Raw genomic sequence first — 25,335 nt, forward strand, 5'->3', positions numbered from 1 at the left:
GCTGTGCTGACATTCATCTACTTCTTGAACATCTACTACATGTTTAAAGCTATGTGAGTCATGAGTTAAACACAATGTGGTCTCTGCTCCTCAGAGCCTTCAATCTAGCTGAGAGACAAATTATTTCAGTTGGGGAGAAGGAGGAGGGATCCTGGAGCTGAATTAGCTGGAAGAAGGATGTGACATGAACTAGGTAGGTCTTGAAGGGTTCCGTGGATGGGTGAGAAGGGATGGCAGGAGGGAGCATGGGATGTTCATGGGGGAGGGGGCTGAGAAAACCACCTTCCTGATGGATGGGCACATATTGGGAACGAGGATTGGATGGAGAGGGCAAGGTCAGATGCGGTCCTGCCCAGGGTGAAGATCCAGAAATCCAAACTTGGCATCTTAGACAACAGGGAGCCGTTGCAGGTTCTCAAGCAGGAACATGACAGGAGGTACAGAGACCTGTGAAGGGTGGCCAAGGTGATTTTTGACTAAAATAATATAAATGCGGAGTCTTAAAAAGGTCGAAGTCATTTAAGGCAAATTGGAGTGGAGATGTACCACGGCAGAATGTCTACAGGATAGTTTTTGCACGTGACCCTCTATGGTAGGCAGATGACGCCCAGTGATCTGCACCTGTACAGTCTCCTCCCATTGAGTGTGGCAGAGACCCTGTGAACAAGATGGGATACCATACCCATGATTAGGTTACGGTATATGGCACCACTGACTATCTCAGTGGGCCTGAGCTAATCAGGTGAGCTCTTAAAGGGATGGGGTTCTTTCTGGCAAATGAGATTCTAAGTCAGAGAGATTTGAACCATGAGGGATGCAAAGTGAAAGTCTCTGTTGCTGACTTTGAAGGTGGTGGTGGGGCTCATGGCAAGGAATGCTGACAGCCTTAAGGAGGTGAGATGGCCCCTCAGCTGATAGCCGGCAAGGAATCAGGGACCTCACTCCTCAAGCTGCAAGAAACTGAATTCCGCCACAACCACGTGAGCTTGGCAGAGGCCTCTGAACTCCAGATGAGAATGCAGCCCAGTAGACACCTTGGTTGTATCCTTATGAGAGTCTGAGCAGAGAACCCACAGACACCACGCCCAGACCCCAGACTTCTGCCTTGCAGAACTGTGAGCCAATAGATGGGTATTGCCTTAAATTGCTGAATTCATGGTAATTTGTTATGAAACAGTAGAAAACTAACACACCTCCTGCAAGGGTACTAGATACCAGCAAGAGAGGCAGGAGTAGGGATGTCCTCCAGGTGGGTGGGGAAGGGAAGTCACTTCATGAAGCACTCATGGAGATCTTTAACGTGACTGTGGGTGATTCAGAGAAAAAGGTAGAGAGAGGAGCCTAGCTATGCTGATCTCAACCAGCACAGCCAGGCCAGAGGGTGGCAGGCTGGCAGGAAGAACGGGCACAGTGCAACAGCAGCTGGCCCAGGAAAACAAGCTAGAAGTGAGAGTAGATTCTGAGAGAAGACCTGCCATGGTGCTGGCAAAGCCCAGGGACACAGGCAGCACGGGCACTAGATAGACAGTTGAACAATTTCACCACAAAGCCAAAGTGAGTGGATCAAGTACCCAAGAGACTGGAAGAAGAGCCAAGGCCAGGCCTGGGAGGAAGCAGGAGCCACAGCCTGGGGACTAACACTTATCATGTGCATATGCTGTGCCAGGCACCGTGTGAAGTGTTTCTCATGCATCACCTCATTTAATCCTCACGACAACCATCTGTAAACGGGAAAAAGTGTCAGCTCTAAGGCACTGACATCAACGCTATTCCTCCGGCACCAGAGGTGTTTTATAAAGCTGCCATCTCATGGAGGTGGAGAACTCACCCCACTGTCTGCCTGATGCATGTCAGCTCCGTGACGCCTTCGTCTGTCCCAGGCAAGTTTAGAGCCATAGACTGTCAAGGAAACTATTTGCATGCAGCCCCTGGAGAGGTCACAGGCTGTCTGAATGGGGTGACTGTCCTGCTCTGGGGTTTCAGGAGCCCCCGAGTGATATGGTGAAAAGAGCCTCAGACTGAGAAACTTGCATTCTGGTCCAACTACCTCTGGCATTTGGGACAACTCATTCACCCTCCTATCAATGGGAGGGTGAGACTAGATGTCTAAGGCGCCTTCCAGCTTTTTACAGGAATGAAGACTTAAGTAAAGTTGGGACATCAATGAAAAAGCAAGACCACAGAAGTCTGGGTCCCAACAAGCAGGAAGTGTTATTGTGGAACCAAAAGACTGGAAGGACATTTTGGCCAGAATTAAACAGAAGCAGAATATTGGAGTCCAGAAAAAAGAAAGGAAGTGAACAGCATTGAAAGGTTTAATTCCAAAAGAGCAAATGTCAAAGGCAAAGTAGCAAAAACAGTCTGCCCAATGAATAAATGGGCTCCTTGGTAAGGATGCTGGCACACTGGACACCAAGGGCATTTATTTCTGGTTTTCTGCAGTGGGAGATGGGGAGGGAGGGGCAGGATCTCCAGTAGGGTTGGGATGTGGCAGGCTACCCTATCCTATGCCACTGAACATCCGCTAGGCTGATCCTGTCCTGGCCAAGCACTCTTCTGGTTATGATCTGGCTTCCCTTGTAGGTTGACTACAAGAATCGATGTCCTGCTGATGCTGATTTTAAGTTAGTGGGAAACTGTCTCTGTGACCAGATGACCCTGGCACAGACAAGAAGGAGTCTCTGGGCCCTCAAAGAAGAGGGACTGACCAGTTGGACTTCCATTTGATGACACCTCTGCCCTGGCCAACTTCTCCCTCACTGATGATGTCTATAGGGTAGACAGGGCCAGGGAAACTTGGCAATTTCAGGGGCTCTAGGCCCCAGGCTGGAGTTTGGGAACCCAACGATGGGACCCTGGAATGTGACTAGAAGGAGAGAAGCAAATAAATAGGACTGGCAAGGCGGGCCCAAGCTTTCAAAGGGAATTCAGATGTCAGCCTGGCACATAAGGGGAGGGTCAGATGGGCAACAGAAGTAACAGTCAGGACACCACGGCATTCAAAATGGCTGAGAAAGTTCCTTAAAAATCCACCTGTCAGTGTGAGAATCATCAGGGATGCTTTAAAAATATACTGATAAGGGGGCCGGCCCAGGGGCCTGGTGGTTAAGCTCGAGCGCTCTGCTTCGGCAGCCCGGGGTTCGCACGTTCGGATCCTGGATGTAGACCTACATGCAGCTCATCAAGCCATGCTGTGGTGGCATCCCACATACAAAACAGAGGAAGATTACCGCAGATGTTAGCTCAGGGACAATCTTCCTTACCAAAAAAAGAAAAAAAAAGTATATATGTACATATGTATGTATGTATCTATCTATCTATCTATATCTCTCAACATATATATTGATAGGGGAAGAGGCATACCTAGACACATTGATTTCATTGGTCTGGGATGGAGCCTGATACTGGTGTCTTTAAAAAATTCCCCAAGTAGCTCTAATTTAATTTGCTCCTAAGGGTTGCATACCATTGGCCTAGACAGTGGTTCTTAAAATATTTTTGGAGGAGTGGGAGGCAGAAAGGCTAAGAAAGCTTTTTTCCATTGCCCATGCCCGCCCCCTTTATCAACATCTTAGTGAAGGGGCTGTGCCTAGAGTTTAAAAAGCCTGATTCTGATATTCCCACCTGGCCATAGAGAGCCATTGTGGGATGGAGGTCAAGAGCCTCACTAACATTCTTTATTATGTAATATTAGGTGCACACAAAAGAATAAATGTAAGTAAGTTAAGCAGAATAATAGTAAGAGACCCCGTGACCCAAGTGAAATCCTAGACCTTGATAAACACAGTTGGTGTTACCGGTTGTCCCCGCCCCCCTCCTCCCCCTGCCTCCCCACAGGAGATAGCCTCCTTCTTCAATGGGGTCTGGCACCTCTGGAAACCCGGGTTCTGGGCCTGGGGAGGGCGGGTCTGCAGGGTGGGAGGGTGTGGGGGAGGCAGGGAGGAAGATCAAGTGACCGGCTGTGAGCAGCAACGGAGCCAGGGCAGCCAGGCAGAGCCTGCCACAGCCTCTGAAAGCAGGCGAAGCATTTGTTAGAGAAGTGCTAGAGAAATCCCTTTAGACCCAGTACAATGGAGACCCAGATGCTCTCAGAAAAGCCAGGCTTTCAACTGCTTTGTTTTCCCAGCCCTGGCTGCTGCTGCCAAATTGACAAGCATGCAACAGCTTAGGGGGTGCAGAGTTCAAGTCCCCGCGGGTCTGTCGGGAAAGAACAAAAGGATGCAACTTGATCTCTCTTTCTCTCTAGGCTAATCACTTGGTGAGCTTTTCCTCGGGATTATTATTCTATTATAAACCAGATGCTTAAGGCGAATCAACTGCTACCTTTCTTAGAATGTTCAAAGTAGGTCAGCGTCAGTCTCCGAGTGCACAGCCTCTGCACAAGTGCCACAGGCTGTGTGAATAATTAAATCCACAAGTCTCGGAGCAGCACTGCAACAGGAGGGCATTTTCTCTCCCAGGAGACTGTCAGGAACTAGAGGAAAGAGGAAGCCCAAGAATCCAGCTGTAGGAGCACCAAGGTGGAGGGGAAATCCAGGAGTGGAGGGGAGGAGGTGTCGGGGCTGGAAGCCGGTTCTTGGGAGGCTGGGGGGCCTGAGGCAGGCCTCTGGGCAGAGTCTACTGAAGAGGTCCCGGAGGACTGGTTCGGGGCTGTGTTACGAAACAGATGCTCAGTATGAGGGCTGCGGCACAAGGACTTCAAGGTTTGATCTTTGCTAGGGGATGGATACAACAAAGGGTTGGTTTAGGTGACACCAGGGTGGCTTGGGGTCTATGGGCCTTTAAAATGGGCCTGACACAGACTAGGGGTACCTAAGGTAGCTGAAACCTGCAGGAAGTGGGAGAGCCGGGCCTTTAATCACAAAGGTGCTTTTGTGTTTTCCAGGAGCAGCGGCTCCCATGGACGAGAAGCCTGGAAAAGATCAAGAGTTACCCACCACCTTGCACAAAGATGCATGTGCAGAGGTTTCATTGGCTATAAAGAGCTGAAGGCTCCCTGGGGAAAACCCCTCGCTCCTGGCTAATGAGGCCTGGGCAGATGACAATGTGGAAAATAAGACAAAGAAGGCAAGTCTGTCCTCCAAGAGGCTGGAACACAGCGTGGTGATTGCATGCCATCCAATCCTAGACTAAAGCTCTCCCAAGTGGGGACAACAAAGAGAAAGCTACAACTTTTGGTGCAGGCCTGAGCATAGCACAGCATGGACCCCAGCATGGACTGGTGTGGTTATCAGAGTTGTGTTGATGGTAAATACTGTGGCTTCTCTTACATTACTGCTGGGAATATACACTATTCTAACCAGTTTGGAAAACGATTTGGCAGTATGTCCTAAATCTGAACACACACGCACCCTCTGACCCAGGAATTCCACTCCTAGGAATACACCCAACAGAAATGTGTGCATGCATGTTTGCCAAAAGATATGTACAAGAACGTTCACAGCAACAGTGTTTTTAATAGCCCCAAACTAGAAGCCCCCACATGTCTACTGATAGCAGAATGGGTAAGTCCTACGTAGTATCTCACAGAGTGGAATACTATAAAGCAACGAAAGTGAATGAAGTGCAACGTGGATGAATTTCACAAAAATAAGGTGAAGCAAAGGGAGCCAACACAAGGGTACACAGAGCCTGATTTCACTTACATAAAGTAAACAATCAAAACCAATCTGTGGTGAATATACTAAAAACCATCGACTTCTACACTTTAAATAGGTGAACTGTATGGTGTATGAATTATATCTCAATTAAGGTGTTATTTTTCAAAAACCTATGGTATTAGAAGTCAGGATAGTGGTTGTCCTTGGTGAGGAGTAGTCACTGGGAGGGGCTTCTGGTGCTGCCAATGTTTGGTTTCTTGATTTGGGTGCTGGTCACAAGGGTGTGTTCAGTTGTGACAATTCTGTACACTTACAATTTGCGCACTTATGCCTATATATGTTATATTTCAATAAAAATCACAGAAAAATAACCATAGTTAAACAGGCCTGGCCTGGCCTGGCTCAAGTGCGTGGGGATGGTGAACTGGATAGGCTCAGTCAATTCAGAAAGGTCCTGACTGCCACTAGGGTGCCCTGCAAGAGGACCCTGCAGAGTTTATGAGGATAGGGCTCCCCATGTTATCAGTGAAGCATCACCTGCAGGACCCAGGGGAATTCTCAGAGGAGAAAGTAGGGAGGGTTCACCTACTGTCTCTCTTTCATGAGTTGAGCTAGAGTGGACAGGTATGGCCTCAGATGCCAGAGTATTAGGCCTGGGAGCATCCTTGCCTTAGCACGGGCTGGGCCATGGCTACCGTGACTCCTCTCAGCTCAGTCTTCCAGAGGTCTGGTCTGCTGCTCCTAGACTGGGAAGGGGGCATATCCTCAGGGAGACCTTAAGGGCCATCTGCCTGAGTTGGGCTGGCCCATAGAACTGTGACCCCCCCCACCCCCCCGCCAAGGTCAGCCCCTGCCTGCCCCTGCAGCAAAGCCCGCCCCAGCCAGGGCTCTGGGGAGCCTCATCAGTCACCACCTACCAGCAGGAGTACTTGAGGCCCCAGGAAGATGGATCCGAGGGGGAGATACCTGAGCATGGGAGAGGGGCATCCTGAGAACTCCAGGTAGAACAAAGGTGGGATTTTAAGGTGCAGGCTGTTGGGAATTTGAGGCTGTGAGCCAAAGTAGGACACAGGACCGCAGCCGTTGAGCTAGGAGCTGGTTGATCCCTTTCACCCAAGGAGCATTAGAGGCCACATCCTGTGTAAATAAGACAGTACAAGGGGCTCTGGCAGGGTCAGGTACTTGTGGCCTTTGAGATTCTGATTCAATTCTACCTTTAAAAAAATCTTCATAGGTGAATCTGATGCATAGCTGGGTATAGAGACCCACATGGATAAGCACCATTCACTCACTTATTCAATAAACATTTACTGGGTAGCTACTCTAGTTCTAGGTCAGTGCCAGGCTCTGGGAAAGCAGAAGAATATTGCCAGGCCTTGCCCTTAATGAGCCCAGAGTCTGCTGTCCAGGGAGAGGCTGGCATGTGACACATAATTAAAATGCAGAGGGAGGACAGCAATGACAGAGGTTCTGGAGCACAGCAGAAGGGTAAAAGAACCCACTTGCGACTCTTTTTGCAAAATATAATTTCCTCCTACTTCATTTGTTTCACAGGTCTGAATTTTTGTATTCTGCATTCAGGCACATACGTTAGCTCAGGCGCAGCTCAATGACTGTTAAATATTGTCTATGACAACTCCCTCTGAAAAGAGGACTCACCGCCACTATTTTTCAAGCTGTTCTTAAAAATAATGAACAAGCTAGAAGAGATAATAGAAGATAGCCAGCTATGTCTGCCTCATAATTTCTGCTATTAAAATCACCTAGAAGAGGCATATCTACTTTTCATAATCTTTGGGGAATTAATTTAGCTTGTCATCATAAAGAAATCCATCAGATCAACCCCCACTCCTTGCCACACACAGGCACAATAACAATCACCAGCTAATTCTCTTCTTCTAGGTCTGTATTACACGACATAAAAATTTAAAAACAATGTCACTTCCTGGCCTGGGTACAAAGGTAAGTGAGGTGATCAGCAAAATAGGTCTAAATATCTTCTTTTCTATAATCCTGGAAATCTATGACATCTAGCCTGGACTTTGCTATTTTAGTGATCACAGTAGCCCCCTTGAGAGCACCCTTTTCCTTTTATCAATACAGTGGGAGCATCCTGTTCATGTGAGTCTGGTCTGGAGCAGCCCCCAAAACAGAAGAGGTCAAAGGGGAAAGCATCTTTGGCAAACAGGAGAATTACCTTGGTCCCGTGGTAGAAGTCGTCCACGCACGTGGCGTTCATGAAGGTCTGGTGGAAGTGGGTGCTGGTGTCAATGCCTCCAGGGATCACCAGTTTCCCAGTGGCATCAATGACCTTGGCCCCTCCGGGGATCATGAGCTCACGGCCCACCTGCTGGATGATGCCATTCTCAATGTAGACATCAGCCTCGTGGGTGCAGTCATCGTTCACCACCTTGCCTCCCTTGATGAGAATCCGCACACTGGCTGAATTGGCAAGCATGTTCCTACAGAAGGTGAGAGGGAGGCACCAGTCAAGGTCAAAGCCCCTTTTCACTGTAACCAAGATCCCACCTCTTCCTCTCAGAGGCCCCCCAAACTCCATGGGCAGAGTAAGTGAGCGGGGATGGGGAGGAAGTTTCTCCACAGCCTGAGGGCACTGGTCCTACAGCCAACTGGGTGTCACAAGCCTCCCACTGACTTTACAGCGGGACTTACTGAGAATCATGACTTAGTGGCAGTAAGGGTGAAGCTGGGGCCCAAACAAACATCAATTTCTACCTTCTGGAAACGTTGTGTGGGTTCTGAAGCATTTTTATATCTACAGTCTCATTTTATTCCCGAAATAACCCTAAGGGTGGCATTTTACAGATGAGAAAGCTGAAACTGCTAAGTAAGGAATTTATGGCTATTAAGTAGCCAAGTCAAACTGAGATGCTTTGTATGACCAATGTCCCAAGTATACCACATGATCCTGAAGATAGCAGAGGCTCCTGGTGCACATCTCAGAGAGCCAAATTCTCCAGGCCTCACAGCTGCTTAATTCATGTCATTCCTCAGATGGATTCTGCTCAGTCCACCATCCAGTGTTTGCCCTGAGAAGTCCACTTGCACACTGAAGCTCCACAGCTGGCTGCACGTTAAGAAGCTCATCTGAGGAGCTTTTGTAAAGTATCTATGCTCAAGCCCCACCCCCCAGAGATTCAGCTTTATTTGGTCCAGATTGGGTCTCCAGAATCAATATTTTTAAAAGCTAGAGAACTCTACCATATGTTTTGAGAAGGATTAATGCCAATCTCTTCCAGAAATTAGAAAAGAAAGAAAACTTCCCGACTCATTTTATGAAGCCAGTATTACCCCAATACCAAAGCCAGACAAAGACAGCACAAAAAAAAAACCTAGAGTAATACCCATCATGAACATAGATACAAAAATTCTTAACAAATATTAGCAAGGAGAATTCAGCAATAGGTAAAAAGAATTATACACCATGCAAGTGGGATTTATTCCAGGGATGCAAAGCTGGTTCAATATTTGAAAATCAATCAACGGGATCCACTATATTAAAGGCTAAAAAAGAAAAGTCACACAATCACATCAGTTGATGCAGAAAAAGCACTTGACAAAATTCAATATTCATTCATGATAAAAACTCTCAGAAAAGTAGGAATAGAAATTAACTTCCTCAACTTGATAAAGGACATCTACAAAAACCTACAGCTAACATCAGACTTAATGATTAAGGATTGAATGCTTTCCTCCTATGATTGGGAACAAGGCAGGAATGTCCACTCTTACTACTGCTATTCAACAAAGGGAGTTCTAGCCAGGACTCTAAGGAAAGAGTGGAGTCTATCTCCACCTCTGGACTAGGGTCCTCAAAGGCAAAAGCGTAATCAATGATCTCCGTTTCTGTCCCCTCCTCACCCCCAGCATCCAGTACAGGATACTCAAAACTGGTGAGCAAATGAATGAATGGCCTCATCTACTTGTCGCACTCTAACACAATCAAAATGGTTTAAAGCAATGAGTGTTAGGCCAATTCCATATTTGTTTTCTGGGATATCTGGCAACTCTATGTCCAGGATAATGATCAACTTTTGTCCCTTTTCCAATATAGCAAATCACTGTGAACAGAGTAAAGGAGGCAGCAAATTTCCCTCGTCCTTGTCATTTCATTTTGCCTGCCACGAGGCAAGTTACAGGAAGGCTGTGTCCCAGGATGAAAAGGCCTCGGAATCTGCTGAAGGAATACCTCTTATAAGGAAAGAAGTCAGATATCTGGAGAGCTTAACCTGCTCTCCTAGACACAGTTGGTAAGCAGTTGGCTCGTTCTTTTGCCAAGTTAGCCAGGCTGGAGTGCCTGGAGTCTGAACACTAAGAAAGTGTACAGTGCCTATTCAGACTCAACTGCCAGGTTCTCCTGCTGTTAGGATAGGCTGGCCCTTTGGGGGCTGCTGCTGGGGGCGATGCTGGGAAACAGACAGGTGGCTGGGAGTGAGCCCCGTTCCCTTATACAGAGACAGCTGTTCCCCATGAACATCTGCTCCCTGCCAGGTATCATTCCAACCTCTGGGGAGGAGGGACCCCTCTCCGTGTGGAAGGCACTGGGCAGAGAGGCAGTGGGGAGGAGTCAGGTTGGAGAGACGGGAAGGCAGGGACCGTTACAGCCACAAGCCTATTGTCTGAAGCAGAACACGTCTGAGATCTTTTGTCCTAAAATCTGAAAACTGGAGTTTTAATTTAATACACAGTATTCAGGAAATGAGTTTGGTTCTCAGGTGATGGACGCAGCTGCTCTGGCCCAAGGAGGCCCAGAAAGCCTGAGAGATGCATTCTCTTATTACAAAGCCAACGCCAGATGCGACCTGAAAGGAGAGATGCACGTTCTCAGTTTGCGTGAGAAGAAGGAGATGGTGTTGGGGGTAGGAGTTGCTGAAAGAAGACACACACCTAATCCTCTGTGCAAATACATAATCCTCACTTTTTAAAGCAGCTTTAAGAGGAAAAATAGGAATATTTATTATGGTAGGAAATTGCTGCATAGTCCTTATGTCAATATTGTAAATGAGAATATTGATTTGCTTATTAATCCAGAATGCACGCTCATAGCACACACCTGGAGGGTGGAGAACCTGGAAGGTTGCTGTGATAATGATTTACTGGGGATTCTTGTCTGAGCTTTCATGCTGGAATCAAAGCCATGGGCATCTTCTTCAATAGAAAAAGAGCAACAGCTAACACCCAGTGCCTGGCACTTCACATGCATTTAACCCACACAGAAACCCTGAGAAGAAAGAAGGCAAGAACGTTAGATCTATTTTAAGATGAAGAGAGGTTTTGAAAGAACAGGTAGCACATTAAAGATCACACAACTCCACAGGAAGGATGGGCTTCATATCCAGGTCTGTCTGACCTAAAGGAAAGGTTATCAGAATTAACTCTGGGCAGAAGAGTTACAGGTGATTTTTATGGTCTTCATAGTTTTCTCTATTTTCAAACTATATACAATAAACTTGTATTGCCTTTTATAATCTGGAAAGTTATGTTAAAAAGCTTTATTTTTAAGCTAAAAAGAAGCCAGAAGGAATTCCCTGTGACCCTCCATTCAGGTCCAGCAGGCTCAGTTCCTACCTCTGCATCCTTTCTGGGAGGAGATGAACGAGGGAGGCGGCGATGGAGCTGCTATAAGACTCGTCCCTTCTCTAGAACCCCTGGGCTGCCTCCACGACTCAATCTGTCTTTTTCCACTTCTGTGTTGGGAATCTCTAAAGGCTAACCTGGCTCTGAAGAGGCTGGGCTCCCCTGAGTATTACTGGGGAGTCCTGGAACTCTTCTGGTCTGGGCATCCCATTCACACAAGCCTGGGCTAGTCCTGGAATCCAGGCCAGACTGGACTCCCAGGACTACCTCAGACAGCACTCATTCTCAGAGCTTAGAGAACCCTGGTACTAATGTTAACAATCAGTGACACCTATATACGCAGGGCCCTTCACCAAGCCCGCCATATAAGTGATCTTGATTGATCCTTACAATGCCCAGAGACAGGTACCATTATCGCCCCCATTTTTACCACGAAATGGCTGAGGCTTAGGAAAGTTAAAGGAACTTCCTTAAGGTCACAGAGCTAGTTTGTAACACAGTAGGGACTGAAAGCCAGATAGTTATCTAGAGCTGTTATAGACTGAATGCTTGTGTCCTCCTAAAATTCCTGTGCTAAAGTCCTAACCTCCAGTGCGGCTATATTTGGAGATGGGGCCTCTAAGGAAGGTTAAATGAGGTCGTAAGGGTGGGGCCCTGATCCCATAGGATTAGTGTCCTTCTAAGAAGAGACGCCAGATGGCTCGCTTCCGGCCCCCCCAATCCAGTGCTATGTGTAAGCACAGAAAAACGGCCATGTGAGGACACGGTGGCAGCCAGCTACCAGCCAGGATGAGAGTTCGGACCAGAAACCAACCATGCTGGCACCCTGACCTCGGACTTCTATCTTCCAGAAGTGTGAGAAAATAAATTTCTGTTGTTTAAGCTCCCCCGTCTGTTATTTTGTTATGGCGGTCTGAGCAGACTAATAGAAGAGCCTACACTCTTAGCCATGAACCATACTGCCCATATGGAAGGGGAGTGACCCAGACCCCGGATCGTAAACTGCCTGGTAGAGCCACTTCAGTGCATGCTGTGCGCTCCATCCCGACCTTCTGGCAGACTTCCAGCTTCAGAGTAGGGGCTGCTGTCATCAGAACGGCCTGCAGGCCCAGCCTTCCAGGGTTACCACGGCCTCAGAACACTAGGCCTGCACTGCAGTGTTCGGACAATATAGCACAGTTGCTTAACACACTTCCTGCCTGTGGTACTTTTGGAGAATATCTTTTTTTTTTTTTATTAATGTTGTGATAGTTTACAACCTTGTGAGATTTCAGTTGTACATTTTTGTTAGTCATGTTGTGACTAACTTAACTTAAAAGTAACTAACTTAAAAGTAAGTGTATACTTTTCATAGTATCTTAGGGGGGGAGAGTCTAAGGGAAGCGCTCACTCCACCGTGATATGCTGTCAATCCTCCTAGCTGTAGGCCTTTTGTAGATGTTTTTTCGTCAAGTTAAGGAAGTTCCTCCCTATTCCTAGTTTGCTGAGAGTTTTTATCACGAATGAGTGTTGGAGTTTTACACCACTTCCCTCTTTGTGCCCTCCCCCCACCCCCCCTTTTCCCTGGTAACCACCGTTGGAGAATATTTTTAAAATGAAGATTTGTGTGAAGTATTCTGTAACTTCGCTCCTTTCCGCGTCAAACTGGAGACAACTCTAAAGAAAACGAGGGCCTTGCTCTCAAGAAGTTCACTCTAGCAGCAAGAGACACAAATAATTGCACTGCTAAGTAACTAAAGTGTAAAGGGGACACTTCTTCCCTAAAAACTTTAAAACTAACTTAGGGATTGGTTTAAACTGGGTATCTCTCACCATGCACCAGAGCTGTGAATTGGTGAGACTAGCTGTTTGGTGACTGTAGGAATGTCTTCTTACACCAGTATCCTCCCCACATCTCTCTACATTTCTAAATACTCCCCGTCCTTCCTTGTCCCCGCTCACTGCTGATGGTCGACATTCATTATGCTTCTCACCTCCCCCAGTAACCTCATTAGCATGTCATTCCTACACTTCCCCTGCTAGTCTTTGCTAAAATAAACAAAGGAAAGATGTTACTAGCATCTTTTTCTACAGCGAGCCTGCTGTCTGTGTGTGTATGAATGTGTGGACACGATGGAGTGAGGGGGGTGGGTGAGCGGGCAAAATATATTGGGCCTCTTAGGAGAGTCCCTCAAAAGGGAAGAGATTTGAGCACAATTGTTGAAATACACACGCTTAAGCACGACAAATGCCACTGGCTGTCTTTCCCCCTGCTCTGGTGGGGGCAGCATGTTCAGAGGACATTCTTGTAGTGATCCTGGTCTAGAGAAGGCCAGTATCAGTTTTACTAATTTATGATGCTTCAGGTCCCCCATTTTATTCTAAAATACAATAACTGTGTACACAGAGCCAATATCTGGCCCACTGGCTTACTAAATGCTATAGATTGTTTGCATTCCTCCAAAATTCATATGTTGAAGTCCTAATCCCAGTGTGATGGTATTGGGAGGTGGGGCCTTTGGGAGGTAATTAGGTTATGAGAGTGGAGCTCTCATAAATGGGATTAGTGCCCTCACAAGAAGAGACACGAGAATGGATGGATCTAGAGGGTATTATGCTGAGAGAAATAAGCTAAACAGAGAAAGAAGAATGTGTGATTTCACTTTTGTGTGGAATCTAAACAAACCAAAACTAATGAACAAATGAAACAAAACAAAACAGAAACAGACTCACAGATACAGAGAACAAACTGGTAGTTGCCAGAGGGGAGGCGGGTAGGGAGAAGGGTGAAATAGGTGAAGGGGATAAGAGGTACAAACTTCCAGCCATAAAATAAGGAAGTGATGGGCATGTAATATACAGCATCAGGAAGATAGACGACTACATTGTAATACCTTTGGAAGGTGAGAGATGGTAACTAGTCTTATCAGGGTGATCATTTTGTAATGTAAATAAGTGCCAAATCACTATGCTGTACACCTGAAACAAATATAATATTGTACGTCAACTATACTTCAAAAGAAAAGAAGAGACACGAGAGATCTCTCTCTCTCTCTGCCGTGTGAAGACAGAGAAAGAAGGCAGCTGTCTGCAAGCCAGGAAGACAGTCCTCACCAGGAGCTGAACAGGTCAGCATCTTGATCCTAGACTTCTCAGCCTTCAGAACTATGAGGAATAAATTTTTGTTGTTAAAGACACTCAGTCTACGGTATTGTTATTACAGCAGCCTAAGGTGACTAAGATACTACATTAGACAAAATGAACATTATAATCAAATCACCATTAAGTAACAACAGGGCCTTAAAATAAACGTCACCTCCTCTGAAGACTTCTGGCTGTAGCCCAGATTCCCATTTGTTTAACCAAGAACTTTGATTAGCTATTTTGTCAATGCAGATGGAAGAAGTCAAAGCACATGTCTGTCCTCCCAGGCAGAAATGCAAAAAAGTGCCAGATAGTTAAATGTTGTTAGAAAGAATAATTCTAGAGCTGCATAGATTCATCAAGTCTACCCTGACTTTCCCTCCAGTCCCCGGACTTGACCAACAGTGACCTTGAATCGAAGGGAATCAGTCCAGGATTAACGGAGTACTGTTATGCTGCAAATATGGGGATCTTAAGAATTCTACAATTTATTCAGAGAAGCGACGATGCCTTCCACAGCAAGATGGTGGCTATCTTTGATATGCCAAGATTTACCCAGTTGTACACAGCTTGTGCCCCCCAGCTTCCTGATTCTGCGGCATGGATTCCTTATGTTCCTGAACCAGTGATGGGTTAGAACTAAGGTGATGTGCAAGCTGAAGAAACGGGGACTTCTGGGTGTGGGAGGGGGTCCCAACACTATAACCTGGGAGTTCAGTCTTTCATGAGAATCCCCTTCATGTTTAAAATAGTAACAATTATTGCTACCCACTATCCAGTAACTGTCTTGCTGGATAACAGAAAATTTCCTGCACCGCCCACCCTCCTGTCTTTTTTACTGCTGTGGAGCAGTTCCAATGCAGAACTGCACAGGTGGCATCTTGCCGAGTGGGCAGTCAAGGTTATGGCAGCTGCTGCTTCTTGTTCATGAAATGCACACCCCCCACACTCCTAGAAGATGCACAGCATTAGTCCTGCCAAGGAAATGCCAACCCCAACACTGTGTCTTGGAATCGCCTGCTTCTGTCATCACCTTCCCCAGTTCCCCCGTGCCTGCAGGGAGGTGTGAGACAAGGAGAGCATGCACAGTCTGTCCTGCACAGCTGCCTCCTGCCAGCAGCTCAGCTGGAGGATGCCGAGGGACTCGGGGGCTCAGTACAGACACATGGGAGAGCCCTTCTTGGTGCAAAGGGGACCCTTTTCGCATAAAGACCTTAAAACTAACTTGATAGGTATTGGTTTAAGACTCACATTTCCTCTTTTGGTAGAATCCACAGAAAAATGTGTGATTTTACAGATAATTGGTCAATGCAGGACGAGAGCTACACAATTGCCCTGTGACATGAAGGATCTGTGCCATTTAAGCCAACCCAAACAGCAGCCCAGGGCGGTAACAGGTGGGGCAGGTGAAGCCAGTGCAGGTCACTGGGGACACACTGGATGGCTTTTCCCTTGCTCCAAGCAAATAACATTTGCTAAAGGATCCAAAGGCAATATATAGCAGGAGTTTGGAAAATAAAATGAAAACATGCAGCTATTTTTCTTCTGATCAGCACACACAAAAGAGAAACAGAACGATGGGAGGGCCATCCCTAAATGGAGTAGGGGTGCCCACACTTACAGCATCCTGTCCTGGGATGATTCTGGAAAGGGAATCTCTTTGAGTTGAAAAATGAGAACAAATTAAAGGTAAAGGTTCAAAAGAACACAAAAGCCAAAAAGGGAAGTTTGAGGTGAGTAAGCAGTAGCTAAGGGTTCAAGTCAATAAATTTAATTTTTTAAAAAATTGCTTTCAGGGGACAGCCCGGTGGCGCAGCGGTTAAGTTCGCACGTTCCGCTTCGGCGGCCCGGGGTTTGCCGGTTCGGATCCCAGGTGCAGACATGGCACCGCTTGGCACGCCATGCTGTGGCAGGCGTCCCACAGTTAAAGTAGAGGAAGATGGGCATGGATGTTAGCTCAGGGCCAGTCTTCCTCAGCAAAAACAGGAGGACTGGCAGCAGTTAGCTCAGGGCTAATCTTCCTAAAAAAAAAATTGCTTTCTAAGTAGTAAAGCACTAAACAATTCCTAACTAATATTAAAGCACAGTATAATTTTATAATTAATTCTTAATTTGTTTTATCAACTCTTGAGTAGATTTAAAGTAATATTTATAACATATATGTAAGGTGTAAAGTAAAAGGACACAAACACCTGTAAACTCACCATTGTCATTACTGATGAAGTCCCCGCACCTCTTTTGTCCCATCCCACATCCCCCTTCAGACATAACCACTTCTCTAGTCAATTTGTATGAACTAATGACTAACAACAATTAGGCAACATGTAAAAAAAAAAAAAAAAGGCAAGATCACGGCTGTTCCTACCCCATGACCACCTCTCCCTACATCCCATAATCACACTTCCTCTGTCCTCTGCCTGATCTCTTCACCACCCAGTTCTCTGCTTTCCCAGGTAAGCAGGAACCTGAGAACCTATTCTATGCTAATAATGAGGGAGTGAGGGCATTTTAACATTACCCAAATGCCAGGTGGACCATTCCACGGGAATGGTCAACCGTCCCAGACCAACTTACACCATCCCTAATCACCCACCCCAAAACCCGGGACTCTTCCTAGATTCCCCTCCGACCCAGGCCAGTGTCAGCATCCTGGAGAATGGTCTGAGTGGTGGGCCTGATTTTGGTCACCTGGGAGTTTTGTGTAAGATGTTTTGAGGGATTCTGGAAGTAGAGCCCAGGCGTGGGGAGAGGAACGGGGAAGGTAAAAGGGCAGGTCCTCTATCTTTCCTCCGGGTCTCAGGCGTCTCTAGGGACTACTGGGGACCTGGAGACCAGGGACCTGGACAGGAAGAAGGGCCGGTCAGGCCGAGGCGTAGCACATGGAGGGCAGAGAGGCTGTGGACGATGGTACACCCACCCTGAATCACTGGATCCCTCCTCCGGTAGCCATAAACCATTTCTGCACCTATTGGCTAGTCGGGAGGCCTCCACTGCCCCACAGGCCCCGTTCCATTAACCCAGGGCTGGGCAGGATCAAGCCTATCGGTGGCAGGGGTCATTTTGAGTGGGGGCTGCCCCACAGTGCTTGTAACTGGGGACCACTTGTACAAGACCATGAAGCGTCTGCATCTGGAATACTGTCATTACCTTTGTCATCACTCAGTAGAGAAGGTGGAACAGGGCCAGGTAGGTCAAGAAAGGGCAAGACTACAGATGAGGGTCAGCACCAGGGCCTCCTCTTCAGGGGAGTAAGAGGAAAGGGAGGCAAAAATGCCCCCAATCTATCCTTGTGACTGGTGTGAATGTGGACAAGGGCCCGTTCCAGAGAAAGCACAAACAACAAGTTCAGGACAAAGGAGCTGCTCCAAGTGGAGCCCAAGAGGAGGGCCTGGCTTCTGGGAAGGCATATATAAATCCAACAGGGCTGAGTCCTTAACAGGCTAAGATCAAGTAAGAGGTTTTAATCCCGCAGGTTCATCTGACCTGGCCTGGCGCAGTGTGGCTGGGCTTAATGAGCGAGCACCATCAGTACAGAGGGCAAAAGCGAAATTCCAAAGGATTAGCTGTGAGAGGGTGGTAAGAAACAGAGCTGCAGACCACCTGTTCAACAAGATTAGCTATGAGAGCGACAGGGCAGTTGTCGGAAGGCAAATCGGAGAGTGCGTGCAAGTGTGTGTGTCGTGGGGACAGGACAGGCTTCCCTGCGTGTTGACGCAGGCATGTGCCTACGTGGGCATCCTAGCCCATGCATGCACGTCTTGGGCATCTGGGCAGAAACCGAGCTCCTAAGTGCTCACTTACTGAGGTCAGGAGGCTTTTCATTTGAGGCTTGGGGAGGCCGAGCACCAGCAAATACCACAAATAGGAGTAAATCCCCCTTCCATGAGCCCGGCTCCTCCAGAGCCCGGGAAGAGGAGCAGAGGGAGGCAATGTGAGCATTGGGGACAAGAATTCCTGCTCCTCACTGAGGCTTCAGCCAGAGAACACCAGGCTTTTTGTGACCAGTAGAATCACCATCACCACCACAATCCTCCCCGTGGCCAAGCTTCTGGCAGATTCCTTGGCCCTGCTGTGCTTTCCACACTCTCGCCAGCTGTCTCCAGGCCCCAGAAATAATTCCATCAGCTCCCTTGGAAGAACGGCAGCTGCAGCTCGAGGGCCTCCAGCAGCCCAGAGTGGCTGCTTCCTAGAACACCAGCCAAAGGGTGGAGGGGGTCAGCGCCCACTGCCAGAAAGGGAGGGCCAAGACTCTCCCCGGTCGGAGACAGGCACGCTCAGGTGGCGGGCGGGGAAAGTCACCAACAAGGAAGAGAATGAGTTTTCCTAACTATAAAAGTATCACAAACTTGGGCTACCTGAGAAAGTCTAGATTTGGGATAAAAATTGAGGGGAAATACAAAACTTCTACTTTCTTTCTCTTTTAAATTGAAAATTAGTATGAACTAACTACAGCCACATACAACATCTCGCAAACAATACCTGAGGGAAAGAAGCAAGACACAAAATAGTAAATACAGTATGATTCCATTTATATAACGTTCAAAATAGGTAAAAGTGAATTATAGTGTTTAGGCATATAGTGGTGGAACCATGAAAAAAAACCAAGAAAATGATGATCAGACAAATCAGGATGGTGGTTATCTCCAGGGGAGGGGGGGGGTGCGCTATGTTTGGGGAGGGGCAGAGGGTGGGAGAATCTCCTTAAGAGCTGCAAATACTCTAGACTTTTACCTGGGTGGGAGTTACTCGGGTGTTTGCTTTAAATTGTTCTTTTAAATTGTACATATATTTTCTGCTCCTCTGTATGTATCTCATAAAACATTTTAAAAAAACAAACCTCATGCCAATGTACAAAAATGATATGTCAGGTATTATTACAACCATGTAAAAATACACACGCACAAAACAGACCAGATGAAATAAACAAGGTTTGTCTTATGGGGTTATAGGTGATTTTCCCCCTCTAATTTTTCACACTTTCTATATAATATTATATTGATTTTATAGTGAAGAATAAATATGGTAATTTAAACCACATGTTGTTTGAAGAAAAGTGAAATAAGGTGAAAAACTTTTCCTCTTCTTTTCAGGAAGTCTTGCTGTCATCCTGCCACCTTCTGGGAAGGTTTCCTAAAAGGACTGGGCTTGAGAGCAAACCAATCTCCTCCCTTACTTCAACTCTGAAATAGATTTCAGAAGGGCACAAGCTTTTTTCTCTGTGATAGAAGCCTCTTTCAGAGAGGTAACAGATATTTCATCTTGTGCTTAAAATGTCTTTCCAGCTCTCTCTCCCAAATGCAACGCCTTTACCTGCCATTGACTTGACACATTATAATGCTTCCGCCCGACCAATGGCGTCCCCCATCCCCTGCCTGCGTCTGACAGCTGCCTTCTCGTGGGCCTGGCTCATCTCCATCACTGAGGCAAACAAATATTTTTATCCCAATCCAGAATTCTTGGAGCCTCAGAAGCAAATCTCATCAGTGCTAGCACAAATATAGGACAAACGGAACCCAACTATGGGGAGATGGGCAGCAAGGCGGGTGAGCCACCATGAGCTTAATCATCGCCTTGCTGGGGACAAACTCACACAGGTGAGACAGCTGGGCACATGTGGGAAGCCCTGTGCCCACCAAGAGTGGCAGGCCAAATGGGCACGCTCAGGAAGCTTACAGAAAGGACTAGGGGTGAAAATGACCAACGTCCCTCGTCTAGGGCCCAATCGTGCCTGCATTTCAGACATCTGTTTTTGAGAGTCGAATGGGAGCGAGTGAGGATGCAAAGGATGCACGGGTGAGGATGAGGAGGAATGGAGTGGGCGATGGGGTGGGGCAGGGCCACAAGCACAGAACTTGGCTGTGGCCCTCTGGCTGTGTGACTGGGGCACACCCTTAACTGTTCCAAGCCTGTCTTCTCAGCTGTAAAGTGGGCATCAACACCATCAGCACATCACTGCCATTAAGCTCTTTATGTGTCAGCCTCACAGACAATTTCACATAAATCTTGCGATAGCCCTGCGAAGTAATTAGGCCTTATTATCCTCATTTTATGGCTGAAGAAACTGTGCTTGGAATTCATAGGTATTAGACTGGAGCTCCCTGAGAGCAAAGCCTGTGCCTTATTTTATCCTTCTAAGGGCTTGGCATGCAGAGCAAACTCATTAAATATTGGTTGAAGGAAGGAACAAGGATCGATCAAAGGAGATAGCGCTGTGAAAGCACTCTGCATGTACAAAGTGTCAGCCACAGTAAGGGGCTACTAGCGATGGGCAGGGAGGCTTCACAAAAGAGAGTTCTGTGCTGGTTGTGAGGGTGTTTGGTGCAAAGCCTGGGGCAGAGGAACAAAGCAGGCATCCTCTGGGACAAAGAAGAGATAAGAGGCAGAAGTAAGTAAGTAGGGATGGCATCGCAAGCAGACGAACTGCCTTGGGGCGGAGGGATTAGACAGGGATGAGGAAGCAGCTTGGAGAGCCAGGGGGTGAAGTCAAGGCAGGCAGAGGAAGAGTCTCTAAATGTGACCCACGGAGCACAGGACACCAGGAACATTCAGAGAGGGATCCTGAGTAAGGTCAGGGGACAAAACATGATTTGGAGACTGGTCTTCCCGCTTCTTTACCTGGCACAGGTTGAGTGGAGACTGGGAGAATAGTGACTGCAGTAATCCAGGCTTGAGGAGGTCGTGGGTTAATTAGGTGGTGCCTGTGGAACAGAAAAGGCAGGAGCAGACCTGAGAAAGGAGTGAATGCTGGGAGGTTCTCCGGAGGAAAAGGAAAACAGACTGGGGACGACAGCAAGAATTGCAGGATGGACGAACAGAGCAGAGCGGAGAGCTGGTGTGGACAGATGGAGACCAGCTGTCCAGGGCACGCCTGTGATTTGTGGAAACCCAATAAAAACTGATTTCAGCTTCTCTCTCTAGGAATCCTTCAGATCTGTCAGAAGATGGCAAAGTAAGGAGGGAAAGGAGACCAGAGAACTGACACTCACTGAGTGCAGCATGTGTCAGGGGCCATGAAGGATCTTACACATGGCATTCAACTGAAACAATCTCACAACCGCCCTTGGAAGTGACAAGCTATTTCCACTTGACAGATGATGACTGGAGGTGATGACTAGCCAAGGTCACAGAGTTTTATGGAAAGGAATAGGAGTAGAGGTAATTGTAACCACCAGATAATACCAGAATCAAAAGGTCGGGACTATGCTAATGGGCTAACATTCTGATTTATTTGTGGGTTGAACATTTAGGAGACGTTTCAAACACAGCACCGTACTCAAGCACTGTCTGTTCTGCCTAAATCTGTTGCATATCTGTCTTCTTTTCTCCAAACCCACCGCCTCAGTTCAGGCCATTACCATCTAGCTGGACTATGACATCACCATTCGCTGGATACTTCTAACTGGTCTTGCGGCTTCCACACCGTTAGCGTAATGAGCTTGCTAAAATGCAAACCGGATTACAGAGGCAGGTTTAGTGCTGACTACATGGGACTAAGCTAAGTGCCTGATCCTGCACTAACTCCCAGAGGAGCTCACAAGGAGCTCACAAGTTCACAGTGGAAAGAAACGCATAAACAAAAATTTCAATATGAATTAAGAGAAGGGCTGTGTCAGTACCCGGAGGGGCAGAAGTGCTTAACACTGACTGGGATAGAGGACTGCTTCTCAGAGGATGCGCCCTGGATGAGCCTTGATGGTTGCTCAGGAGTTCACGGGCGGGGGTTGGGGAGCCCAACAGGGGCATCCAGACTGCACTGGATCAGTGCGATCTAGCTCAGTGCATTCAGGATGGCTGGTGCATTTGATGTACGAGGCTGGAGAGGAGACAGGGGCCAAATCCCCCAGGCCTGGCTGGACATGCCAGGAGGATGGACCAGCTGGGTGTGGCGGGAAGGGTTGCTACTACCACAAGCAACGAAGTGACATCATTAGATTTCACATAAAAAATAAGAGTATAAAGTACTAGAAGAAAACATACGAAGATGTGTTTATAAATTTTGGGTGAGTTAAGGTTTTCTTAGCATAATCCAAAGCCAGAAACCATAAAAGATAACTGATTTACATGTGACTATATAACAGTGAAAAACTGTGATACGGCAAAAGATACCACAAACGACTTTTAAGGAAGACCAATAAAAACTGGTTATGACATGTTTGCAACATATAACCAAGAATTACTATCTGTAATGAGTAAGAGCGCTTATAAATCTTAAGAGAAAGACAAATACTCCAATAGAAAAAGTAGGCAAAGAATATGAATAGGCAACCCATGGGGATGAGGACACAAATAGCTAATAAGTAAATGAAAAGATGCTCATCTTTATTAATAACCAGCGAAATGCAAATGAAAACAATGAAATGACATTTTTTACCTATTGCAATGGCACAGAAAAAAGAGAACAAAGCCTAGAGCTGGTGAGAAAAGCACACACTGTTAGTAGGAGTTCAAACTGGTACAATCTTACCAGAAGGAAATCCGAAAATCTACATGAAAACTTAAAATGTACATTTCACATCTAAGAATTTCTTGTAAGGAAATAATTGGACAAAAGTAATTGCACAAAAATTTATTACATGGGTATTTTGTTGCATTGCTGTTTAAAATAGCAAATACTTTGAGAACAAGCTTAAGTTCTGTCAGCACGAGGATTGTTTAAATAAATAATGGTGCATTCACACAATGGAAAGCTACACAGCCATTGAAAAGGATCCTATAAATCTTCAAGCATTGACACGGGAGTTTATCTATGACACAGTACTAAGTGAAGAAAGCAGGCTACAGAACAGGACCCACGGGGTGCGTATCTACTTGTGTAATTATGTATGAGATTTCATATGCATATATATATATACTCATACATAGGTGAAATCTCACATATATATTCATATATGTGTGTATGAAAACTCATATAGAAATGAACTCTTTGCATAAAAAACTGGAAAGGTTATTCACTAAACTATTAACCGCAGTTGTGTCAGAGAAAGAGAACCGCAGCAGGACTCAATCTCTCCTTACTATTTGACTATAAAAGTATTTTTATAATCAAACAGCTGTGGAATCAACAATAGCCCTGGTCAAGGGGGGCCACAGCACCAGAGTAGACTCTGAGGAAGTCTGTGCCAGGGCAGGCAATTCACTAACAAGTAACATCTCTTGCACATTTGTTTAACCAATACATCTAAAGGCCTATTGGATGTCTCTCTGTCAATGTCTCACTGGCCTCCTAACTCATCGCATCTAAAACTAAGCTCCTCACGCTCTGTCTCCATCTGGCTCCTCTTCTAGCGTCCCCCATCTCAGTGAAAGACACCCCACCCCCTACCTTGGGACCAAGCCAGCAGCAGGGGCATCATCTTCAATGAGGACACCAAATGATAGGGCACCTCGACAGGTGATAGTGAATGGCTCCCTTCCTCTTTTCTGTTCACTGGGGCCCCAGGCAACACAGCGTCTTCTCAAATAGCCGCAAAATAGGAGCAGAACACCCTCTTTAACCCAGCCCATCTGGCTGCCGCCCGCCTTGAATGAATGGTTAGAGAGATGGAGCAATTGATTGATTGGGTTTCAAAAGGTTTTTCCTGGAGGTTGAGTCTGAAAAAGTGGAGATACCTTCATTCATTTAAACAAAAAGAGGTAATGAGCCTTTCCTTCAGCCTTTGCTGGGCTGTGAAGCACCTGCTGAGTAACTGCCAACAAAAGAGAGAAGTCTACATCTCTTGAAAGCAAGTAAATAGGAGCAACGGGAAGTCTGGTTGTCTGCCCATTTAATTCATTCTGAATGCCAGCATTGCCTCTTTTTCTTGTTTACCTGCTCCTGCCAGAAGAGAGGTGGAGTTGGAACTGATGACAGATGCCCAATTACTTTTATAAATACTTACAATTTATTCCCCTCTGCTTCCCAGAAGGACTGGCCAGATTCCCTTGGTTCCCAGTCCCTGGCAGCCTCCTCCTCACCCCCAGTCCAGGCCAAGGACCAGTCCCCGAGGGCAAGTCTAAAGACCAGATCCAACACACCGAGACTCCAGGTTAGAACACCTGGCGTTGGACAAGCCCTGACTGTGCGCTCCAATCTTCTGCTGCTGAGGGTCGGACCCCAGACTCCACATCGGGTACCTGATTCCCTGTGCCCAAGCCCTGCTTGGTAAAAGACCTGCTATCTCATTCCCAGGAGGCTGGCACACCCTTCCTTGTTGTTGCCGGTAGCCTTCTCCAGGCAGTTGCGCCTGCTCATATGTGTCTGAGGCCCTACACCTGTTAGCACACTCTCCTGACATCAACTGCCTCCTCTCACCTCCTGTGCCTGCACTCCTGTCACAGTGCTCTACCTGCTGTATTCTGACACATGCCTGCTCGGGTCGCTACCAGCTGTGGCCTCCACCACAATGGGTGCTTTGCCCAGAGGAATGAAGGCGCTCCAATGTCTATGACTAGTTGTCCCCTCACCCCACCCCACCCATTCCAGTCCTAGCCCTCCCCAATCTGCCCACTTCTGTTGCAGTTTATCAAGAGATCCATTGCTTTTCTGAGAATCGGCAGAATAAGGCAGTTTACAAGATTAAAACATTTATCTCATTTATAACATCATCAAAAAACATGATGAATTTAACAAAAAAACATGCAAAACCTGTACAATGAAAGCTATACAATATTGAGAGAAATTAGAGAACTACTAAACAAATGAAATACACTGTGTTCATGGATTGGAAGACTCAACAGTGTTGTCAATTCTCCCCAATTTGATCTAGAGATTCAACACAACCTCATTGAAAATGCTAATAGGTCTTCTTATAGGTATTGATAAGCTGATTCTAAATTTATATAAAAATGCATAGAACCTAGAACAGGCAAACCAACTTTGAAAAAGAAAAAACTGGAAGACTTACCCTACTTGATTTCAAGACTTACTATAAAGCTACAGTAATCAAGACAGTGTGGTACTGGCTTAAGAACAGATACATTTATGGGTGGTACAGAATAGAGTCCAGAAATAGACCAACATACACATGGTCAATCG

General features: G+C 46.6%; 1 protein-coding gene across 3 annotated transcripts in view; it reads right to left on the reverse strand.

Annotated features, from left to right (window-relative positions):
* Nucleotides 1-25,335, reverse strand: part of DPYSL5 (dihydropyrimidinase like 5) — a 91,726-nt gene that overhangs the window by 42,678 nt on the left and 23,713 nt on the right. For 2 of the 3 annotated variants that reach the window (XM_003362905.5, XM_023619357.2), the window contains exon 2: nt 7,798-8,062. In XM_003362905.5, the coding sequence (XP_003362953.1) occupies nt 7,798-8,058 (261 nt within the window). In that variant the 5' untranslated portion in view covers nt 8,059-8,062. Of the gene's footprint in view, nt 1-7,797; nt 8,063-20,936; nt 21,020-25,335 lie in introns of all 3 variants that reach the window. The other variant, XM_014731254.3, reaches the window with a different exon arrangement.

Source organism: Equus caballus, chromosome 15 (genome assembly GCF_041296265.1).
Source record: "Equus caballus isolate H_3958 breed thoroughbred chromosome 15, TB-T2T, whole genome shotgun sequence".
Lineage (NCBI taxonomy): Eukaryota > Metazoa > Chordata > Mammalia > Perissodactyla > Equidae > Equus > Equus caballus.